Raw genomic sequence first — 10,437 nt, forward strand, 5'->3', positions numbered from 1 at the left:
TTTATCTTACTTTTTCAAGTTGTAAAATCTTGTTTGTGCACAATGAAGCTAGATTGCAACTGTTTTTTTTCTGTTCATGAGAAAGTTGGTCCCTTCTTTGATCCAGCATGTCAGTACTCCCTTTTTGGAAGGACTGTCTGTGTCCAAGGCATATCTGATTGTGTAAATTTAATCAACACCACAGTAAAATCACTTGCTGTCTGATTACAGATTTTATACCATTAAACTACCTCCAGCCAAACACCCGAACTGTAACATGTATAAAAAAAACATATTTTGGTGTCTTATTCTGCTACACATCATTAAGTACCTTATGATATTTTCTGGTAGTTTTAGTGTTTCAGAGAGTTGCTGGTTTTTTTAAGTCACCTCTGTAAGTGTGGCAATGTGCAGAATATTTTCCTTGGCTTGTGCCTTCTCTGGTAGAGTTTTTTCTCTCGTTTCCCTTCTTTCAAACAGAGGGAGCAAGACTTAACAAAGTTCAGCAGAATCCATGCTTCCTTGATCCCGGTTGCCTTCTTTGACTAGTACCAAATAATTTAAGCCCTCTTGATTCCTTGTTTCTATTACCATGGATGAAGGAATACTGTCCGAATCTGCACATGGAACATCACTATCTGCATTACAAAAACAAAAAGAAAAACAACAGTCCAGTGATATGCATGTACTATTAGAAAGCTAACAAAATCAGACAGACATTGGAGAAAGTTGGTCTGGTGACTGCATTGAGTGACTGATGATTCGAATTTATTTTCTGCTGTTGCTTCTGTGGATTAGAGCTTTAAGCAAATCACTTAAGGAGGCCTGGTCATCACCATTCGTACTTCTGCAGGCAGCAATACAGTTACGAATACACGACTTCTTTTGGTTGTAAAGATAGCCTGCATAAAGCCAAAGTCATTTTAATCTGTACCCGTTGTGTAACCCTGCTAATAATACTGCGAAAGGGTCCTGTGACATAGGCAGTTTGCTACCTACTAAACCATTATATGTTGTCTCTTTAAAGGACTTGTAATATTCTGTCTTTCTAGGAGCCTGAATTTGGCCATCCAGGGTGTTTTTCCCATTTCTAAAAACTTTTTCTTTCCCCTAATTTGATTCACATATACATTTGCCTGAAATCTATTGCAGGGGATATATCTTTAAAAAAAAAAAAAAAAAAAAAAAATTAGTAACTAAAGCCTCAAGTTATAATTGTTGCTATTTTGTTTTAATTTATTTTTGTAACATGTACCTTCTTTTATTACACTCCCTCCTTATTTTACTTCACAGCTGGAAAACTAAGCACGTGACATTCAGGGCTATCTGTTTAAAAGAATCACAAGCATAGTGTTATAGCACCAGGCAATATACAATTTATTGTGTCACTATAATCACACACAGCCTTGAAGTATAAAGTCAGAACTCTGTTCCACATGCTAGAATCCATTAGGAAAGACTATCAAGAAAAGTCCGAAGGAGAATTTTGACTTTAGAAACTTGTTAGCAAGATGGGGGATTGGGACATCATAGAGCAAACTGTGGTCACATACCACAGTGACTGACAGCTAGGAAAATCATTTGATACTCACTTTGTCAGTTCAGGACTATTATGGCAATATTTAGTAATTCAATCCCAACTAAGCCTTTACCAACCAGTGCAGCTCTTCTTTGTATTTGGCTTTTGTTTAATAAAGCTTTTAATGGGAACCCTTAGGGGCAAGTTGCTTTGGAAAAGGCACACCGGCAAATGCTGAGGGCATGTTTGCAGCAAACTCTTCAGCGAGAAACCTTAAAATAAGGACCCAAGTAAAACTGGGTATTTACAGACCAGACATATGCCGGCTGACCTGCCTAAGTATAGAACACTAGAGGAGCATTCAGATTTGTTTCCTGTATAAGTATCTGGAACTGATGAGGTGATGTTTACACAAATGTGAGTATGAGGTCACTGAGATATTTTTACCAGATATATAGATACATTACTAATTCTTTCCCCAACAGGTCTGAAGAACTACAGAATATATAAAATATTATAATCTTTTTTCATCCTATGCACAACTGTGTCTCTCATTACAGAGAAAAAGCATTAAAAAAGTCAAACACCTTGCCTTGGTTTGACTTTTTGAGATTTGGGGACAAAATAAGCTGGAAAGACTGTTTTCGCAGAATATTCTTATCCTACCCAAAGATGGATAAAGTATATAATGTTGATGACCTTTCTCCTGTGACATGCCACCTATAAGCTACACTGCCGCTTTTACAATGACATTTTTTACCACAAGCACCCTTTCATTCACTGTCGTGTCATCTCTTAGTGCAGTGTTCAGCACCTACGAAAGCTTAGCAACATTCTGCCGCATGAGCCAAAAAATCTATGCAAAGATGTCAAGTTATGTAGTACAATGCTTGCCTCTCATGCAAGTCGGCAAAGACAGCAAACAATTTTTGCTTATTTAGTTATACATTGGATGGAGACAGAAGATACTGAAAACGAGCAATTCAGGAAAAAAAAAATTACGTATGTTGTGAAATTCCCACAGAAATGTGAGGTGCTAGAAGCACCTCTAACACTGTGGGAAGCCATAAGCCAATGTGGAGAATTCTGAATAATCTTTGGAAGACACTTCCAAGAAGTGTTAAGAATTTGAAGACAGATAGAGAGAAGAGAGGCAGGTCAGTATATTCATGAGATATTCTTTTCTTTTTGGTTTTAACATGGCTAAAATTAGTTGATTGATGTATAGTCATGCTGGGTTATACGTGAGTAAATGCAGGATAAACCATGTGATGTGATCCCCTCAGATTTCACAAGCAAAGCCTGACTGAGCCAACAAAACACCCTGAGAGGAGGCGTCCAAGGAACACCTTCATGGAATTTGAAGTCGTGCTGGGGAGTCAACTCCAAAAGCTTAAATCCTGAGGAGTTGTCTACACTGTGGGCTGCTGCATAGTGTAGAGTTACCCACGTTTGCTTTAAACAGCCTACCTCAGGGCACGAGGCAGGCTAGCTTTGGCAGTTCAGAGCTTTGTACAGGCTCAGAAGTATTCTGCTGAGAAGCAGATTCCCCCTGAGCTCTGGGCTTTCTCAGGTAGACTGCTTTCAGTAAGTAAACTAGCATGTTCAAAGCTCAGCACTGTACTTGCATAGGTATCTGTCTCAGGTCCTAAATCCATGTAGCTTTGACCTTGCTGGACACTTTTCCTAGTAGTGGTGTGTTTAAAGCACAACATCTGAGCTGAACTGCAGGTAAATTAATTACAATGCATCTCTCCAGGGGTAGCCTGCTCTAGAGAGCCCCGCATTAACTGACACAAGAAACTATGATCGCCTGACTCATACTAATGAAGGATGGAGTTTGCTTGCTTAGCCTCCTCTGAGGAGATCAGTCCCAACTTGATAAAATCTGTGCTTTCCCCTTCCCAATCTCAGCATTTCAGTCGGCTGCTTCCTGCTGCAGGGCAGCCGCAGTGCCGAGCTGGGCCACATGTCCTGCCCCACAACTGCAGAGTGTCTTTCCTTGCCTGCTTGGTAGGCTGTGTGGGCTCACAACATGTTTTGAAGTCCAGCCTGGAAGGGTGCAAATTTTTGCAGTGTCTTGATAAGCAGATGGGGTTTTTTGGTGTTTAAGTTCAGAAGGTGACAATGTATAATGAGAAAAAAAAAGTGTCAGTAGAAAAGCTGACCGGTAGAGACTGAACAAACTGATCTAGAGATGCTGATCTATTACAGCTACTTTAGGGGCAGATCCTCAGCTAGCGCGAATTAAGAAAGCTCCATAGAAACCAGTGGGATGCCACTGATTTACACCAGCTAAGCAGCCAGCCTGAGACATAATTCTGGGTAACATTATTCCGTACAATGCTTAGCACCTTCAATATGGAAAGGTGTTTGGAAGTGCATTAACGTCCTCTTGTTTTTCTCACACATATTCTGCCTCTTGTCCCTGCCATCCAATGGACATGGTAGTAAGCAAGAGACTGGCTGACTTACTGGCATGGATGAAAGGTGTACCCCATATTGAACTCATCCAAAAAAGTGCTTGATAACATATCTTAGTTAAGGGTGAAAAAGGTGGCTATTGAACCCTGACTTCTCCACCTCAGCTGTGTTGGTTAGGTCAAGGAGATAGTTCCTGTGCAGGGAGCATTTTCCTTATACCTGCTGGCCACCTGGAGCTGGAGGTGCAGTGTTTCAGTTTCTGCACATTGCCAGTAAGAATATAAATAGAACAAATATATATCCGTTTTAATACTCCACTGTGTATTATGTATCAGTGGAGATATATCTGTGTTTCCTGTCTAATGAAGCATATGATCTTGCATGGTTTGAGGGTGACTCACTGAACTTTGCTATTCTGTCAGACACTAAAGGTGCTAGAAGTGAGTTTTCTTCATCTTGCATTTCCACTGCATTGAACTGCTTGAAGCATTGACTGCCTGCCTTTATTTTAATAACTTTTTCAGAGATCCCTGGACTTTTTCAGAGATCCTCTGTGTGCAAGAGGCTGTCTCAGGAAATACAGATATAAACCTATTTATTATCCTGTTTATTTTCATGTTTAAGAGCATCAAAAAAGGCCACTTCCACATTTGCTGCAGTACAATAAGGCTACACAAGTAGGAAAGCACCTCCCTTCTCTACATCACTAAACAGGATTCATTTTGCTAGTTTTAGTCACCCAGATCTTACTTGTCCAGTTGAGAGTCCTTGCCTAGGCTGCCTTTACAGCCCTTGGAAAAAGAAAGGAGGAATGAGTCACTTTGTGGAGGTGCTTAATTCACATCCTTACATTTACACAATTACATCCCCTGAACACATCTACAAGTCTCTGGTGACTGTCAAACCACCCTGACAGCCAGTGTAAATGAAGTGTCCAAGTTTTAGTTGCTTCTATCTGTACACCTGTACTACACAAATGTCAGCTCTTAAAACGTATCATCTGATTTTTTTTTCCTACATGCAAAGTACTAGCACGACTTTCCTTTCAGTATCATATGGCTCACATGTGCTCGCAGGAAGCAAACAGCATTTGACTGTGGGACAAATAAGAAGTGATCACACCACCAAGTCCCACTTTCCTGCAATGTTGTAACCACCCACTGCTTTGGAAGAAGCCTTTTCTCTGACCTCTGCTGGCTTTGGGTCAGCCACTCACTAAGCTAAGAGGGGAAGAGGATTACTGAATTTCAGAAAAATACAAAGGAGACTAGATACAAGGTTTTTAAAATGTCTCTTATCAACACATCTGCTTCAGAGGAGCTTCCGTTTGACCAAGTGATTACTTTAAGTTCAGAGAGGTGTACAGAATGGGTTTTGAAAGACAGCTGGTTTTAGGAAAATAAACTGGTGGCTTTTACAGAGGGAACGGCAAACCGGTACTAAGCCAGCAGAGAGGGCAGACATATAATTAATGGTGAAATAATTGATTACAGGTTTTAGTATCAAAAAACCTCAGTGTAAAGTATTGTACAAAGTTAAAAACAAAAAAAAAAAAAAAACACACACAAACAAATGGCATTTTTAGCAAGTACCCTAGTTGCTGAGAAAAGTGCATACACTGAGTGACTGGCTTTGGAAAGAAAAGCGAAAAAAGAAACTTTACAAAATTCTGTTTTATCTTTTGGCATTTTTCAAGCAAATCTCCAGCTTAGGGATTTTAAAAGTGGTTTTGAGGCCAAATGTGTTTCCTTTTAGTCATTAGTCCTTTACCCTGGATTTCCTCAAGCTCCCTCCAAGTGCCCTGCATCTCCTGTCACCAGAGGAGCCACTTCCAGCACTAAGAGCAGGGCTCTGACACAGTTTTTTGAGCAATTAGACATTTTTCCTTATAGGTCCAAAAGGGATTGCAGGGAGCAGCCCTGATAAGAATAGTCCTCCTGGGTCATAAAAGCAAGGAGCCGCTCCAGCTGCTTAATGCCCAGTTGTCTGAAGTCGGCAAAGATGTTTGCCAAAACAAACAGGTGTTTCCATCTTTGCAGGGGCACACTAGGGACCTGAAAAAAATATAGTGCTGTCTTGTATGTGCAAATGTAAAAAGTTATGTCTGAAAATAGATGGTCTGGTTATTTTTATAGCAATGCAGGGCCATCCTGTTAGCACGCTGCTTTATGATGTTTTGTTTGCACTTCTTGAAACTGGGGGAAAAACAGCTTCTCTTTCAGCAATGAATGGGGACTCTGGTGACAGGACCTCTGTCTGATCAGTTGCCATTGGATCAAAACCTAATGGTGTCTCCATCTTCCAGCTGAATAGTTCTTCCTTCACTCAAAAAAAAAGTTGTTAATGCTACTTAATGTCCATGATCAATATCTTAGGAAAGCCTGTGAGAGCAAGAAGGAAAAACTGTAAACTGGTAGACCTGTTCCTGGTCCCAAGTTTGCTTCTCTTCCTTCTAAAGCAACAGTTTTAGGGGCTGCTGGTATTGCTCAGGTATATGTATTGCCACTTGATTCCTCCTTTAGAAGGGTATCTCTTGCAATAACAAAACCGGTGTCCCTTTTGCCATCCCCACACTGTCCTGTCAGCATGCTTTCCAGACCACCAACATACTGTCCATACTACCTCCATTAGATCACCCACACTTGCAATATGTGCCACACTGCATTGGCTCTAATGCTGTTCAACAAATTTTAACATGTTCCAGCTCTCCCATCTACGAAATAACACTGATAACATGTACAAACCTGCTCAAGGTGTGGCTACCTACAAGTAGGTAAGGCTCAACAGAATTTGGAAGATGCATGATTCCATGTAGGGCTTAGTATCATAGTTATTTTGAGGCCTGTCATTTTGCTTTGCTTGACATTTAGCTCTTTCTTTTGGAGCTAAGTCTCCTGGTGAGAGCAAGCATTTCTTGGCGGGAGGCTTATGACAGGAGTTTCATTACACAAAAAGGCCAATGACCGCCTAACATTTTTGGAAAATGTTGTCCACAGCAATCCATCATGGAACAGTCTTTTGGATTATTTGTTTGGGCTCTCATCTTTCCACTACTACTACGAACACAAGAAGTACTTGACTTAGTCCCAGTGAAAAATGAATACAAATTTGGAAAATCGTTTACTTGTTGTACAGTGTTTTACAAATCACAGAGTGAGACATATTCTGTGCGCCGAACTGTTTACAACAGCATCAGAATGGAGCACACATTTTAGTCTGGAAGTTCAACTAGAACCTGAATTGTCGCCTCTTACATAAATCAGTGGCACTTCTGAAACACACATTTCACTGAACTCTGCTGCATGAGATTTATATCACAGTCAGAAAAACAGTTAAAGTAGTTTAAGGCTGGAGAGCTACAGAAGACTGACATGTGTGTGTCCCTGATCATATAATCCAGGGGAAAAAATACATTTGAAAATACATTTAAATGAAAGGATGATACATGGATGAATAGGACTCAGGCTATACTGTTCCCTGATGGGCATTGCCTGTATGAAATCACCGGATGATCCTGAGAAGTTACGCAGGAGTTCTGAGAACTGAAGCATGGAAACATCGAATGGAAGCATGAAAACTGTTGCTTTGCCTTCCTATCCCAGTGCAGATCCAGCAATGGGTCTGTGGCAACAACAGCTGGGCAGAGCCTATGGAAAGGGAAGAACGGGGGAAGCTGGAGGAGGGAACAGGGCAGCTGGTAGGGAAAAGGGGAAGGCTCAGGGAGGGTGTGCCAAGCAAAATAGGCTGACTTGAAAAGCTACTGACAAAGCTCTGCCTGCATTGAATTGCCCTGCTTACCACAGTGGGACAGATTTTACCAAATAGTTTTTTATAAACAGGCTTCACAGAATCTGATTTTAAAAGTGACCATTGCCAACATATTCCCTGAATACAACGTACATTATGGAGTAGCACTGTCATTAAGAATAACTTAAAAATCCATTATACAACCACATTTTCTGTAGCAAACTTGTTGGTTTGTTTGGGGTTTTTTTCAAATTTCAACCATTCAGACTTTTCTCCGTGACTTCCACTGCACAGTAGGACCTGAAATTTTGGCAAAATAATGTTTTTTATGTTAAGAATATGTATTTATCATCCAAGTGGTAATAAAGATTTGCCTAGACTGAACAAGTTAACAGCAGGGGAGAGATCACACTCAGCTGGCACATGCTAAGCAGACCTGCACTGAAACTAAAATCCTTGCATGTTACGTTTGTGCCAGCTCTCCTCCACCAAGAGGACAACAATCTATATTCCAGTCTCTTTGCCCAACTCCATGCAAGCAGAAGGGCAGGCTCCTATTTAAAAGTTTCAGTCCCGCTAGAGATTTTAACAGGTATTGATGTAATGTCACAAGAATTTCTTAACTCCCTTAGTTTTCATACCTTTGTTGCCCATGGAGTTAGGGAATGTAAAGCAAAGATGTTTAAGCTAGGAAACCACACTATCTCAGGAGTACATGAAAGCAGTCAAAACAGTACAATCCTATGTCCAGTGGCTGTTGTGTTCCTATAGCCATCTGAAAATTAAATTCTAGTCTGAGATGATCTATCTAAGTTGAATATGGCAAGTGGCCTAGATTCTAGCCATCATCAGTGGAGAGAAAGGCAAGAGGTGGTCCCTTTCAAGCTATGATATGTACCTGAAAAATAGTTGTCACTTCCTGGAGATGTCTGTTTCTGCTTCTGACTACAGAGATATCTAGAAGAGTATCTCAGACAAGACTCCTAGCTTCTAGACATCTACATTTAAGTGAGATCCACAATGTAAGGCCCATTAGCTTGAGCATGGTGCCTAATTAATTGTTTGTGCTCCTTTTCTGAGCCAATTCCAGGCTTAGAATTGTGCCAGATTAGTATCCCTTTCCTGAACTCGACTATTCAAGAGTGAAGATGCCCTGAAAGAATCTAGTAAATTACTCTATGTGCAAATAAACAAAGCTTTTATAACATAAGGGTGAAAAAAGAGCTGTTAAAAAAGCATGAAATCATAGCTTATCAGTTCTGGCTTACTTTGGTATCATCATGTCTTGATAAATCTTTCGTCTTGTAATGACACAGACAGGATCTGACTGAGAAAGAAATCACTATAGGAACAAACTGACATCTGTAAAGCTACACCAAATGATAAAGATTAGCCAAATATCAAATAGACTATCATTAACTGAGCATTGGACAATGCCACTGAAGTGAATATGGGTAGAATCCTGTAGAAAAAATTACTATGTAGTTGTGTAATCAAGTACTGTGTCATTCCTGGAATGGATCAGGCACAAAATATTGATGTATCAAAACTGTTTTATAAAGTAGAGTGACTTCCTAGTTCAGCAACATTTTATGAAGAAAAAAATAATCAAACAAACCCCAAAACAAAATAAAGCATTTAGATCTTTTAGAAATTACTAGGTTTTGTGAACACAGGTTTTGATGAGCCTGGGCTAGGACAAAGACTGCCTTACTTAGGTGCCTAATTTATGCCTCACTTTCAGACAACTGCTGAATCAGTGCTCCTAAAGTAAGCGCCTAACTGTCATGCTTAGCTAATAGAAGGGAAGTAGATAACTTTGAAATTGGAACAGATTTCCACACAGAAGCCTTCTAAAGCTCTCCTGTCTGTACAGGGAACTTAAGCATTTACTTTTGCGGAACAGGATCATGAAGTATGAAAAATTTAGATGCAAGCTGGATGTCTCTGTGGGGTAGGCTCAGCTGCAAACTCACAGAGGTCTTTTTGCCTGGAAATCTTTTATGTGCTTTACCTAATGCATCATACCTAATGACACCAAATGAATCTTTGCAGATTGATTATGTGAGAGGTAAATCTTTGTTATTCTCATATTACAGGCTGAGAATTTGAGGCAGTGACAAATGCAATGAAAAGAACTGCTGAATCCCACTTTGCTCATGGTAAAGAGGCTCACCTTCAAAAGCTTGGTTGATGACTCCAGTTTCTCCCTCATTGTCTTCAAGGGAGTAGGTGAAGGACAGTGGAGAGTGTCTTATCTCTTGCAGTTTGTCCTGAATATAAGAGAAAGTAGGTCTGTTGTGAGGTTCTTGGGCCCAGCATCTTGTCATTAAATCACATCTGGAAAAAAAGTCATTAAAATCCAGACATTAAAGGTAATAGAATCAATCATCTGAACACCTAACCATCTGAGAAGAAAGTTTGGCCTAGATTTTCAATTTCCAAAAACATTATATGGTACAAAGATTGCCATCAGCTGCTGAGGGAAGGAAAAGCAAATCAGTTGTCAGGAATACTCATTATAGATTGCTATAAATGCTTGTAATTTTCAAAGATGGATATTTTTGAGCACAAAATTTTGGGAGCAGCTGTAACAGTAAAAAAAATTAATATCTATTCTCATCAAAGAAGTCACCAATATTTTTTAAGAAAGTGGACCAGGAGGTAATTCTCTCACAGGAAAAAAAAAAAAAAAGGGAAAAGTCTAAAACCAGAAATGAACCTGGAGCTATCAGCTTTAATCCTCCTTCAGCTCACACTATCTCAAA

General features: G+C 39.9%; 1 protein-coding gene across 1 annotated transcript in view; it reads right to left on the reverse strand.

Moving 5' to 3' along the window:
* Positions 1-471: 471 nt before the first annotated feature.
* Positions 472-10,437, reverse strand: part of ROS1 (ROS proto-oncogene 1 , receptor tyrosine kinase) — a 68,861-nt gene continuing 58,895 nt past the window's right edge. The window contains exons 44-45 of the mRNA XM_008950233.1: positions 9,846-10,009; positions 472-617 (exon numbers count right to left, since the gene is read on the reverse strand). Coding sequence (XP_008948481.1) covers positions 472-617; positions 9,846-10,009 — 310 coding nt within the window. The remainder of the gene's footprint in view (positions 618-9,845; positions 10,010-10,437) is intronic.

The sequence above is a fragment of the Merops nubicus genome, unplaced genomic scaffold (assembly GCF_000691845.1).
Source record: "Merops nubicus isolate BGI_N331 unplaced genomic scaffold, ASM69184v1 scaffold3562, whole genome shotgun sequence".
In the NCBI taxonomy this organism is placed as follows: domain Eukaryota; kingdom Metazoa; phylum Chordata; class Aves; order Coraciiformes; family Meropidae; genus Merops; species Merops nubicus.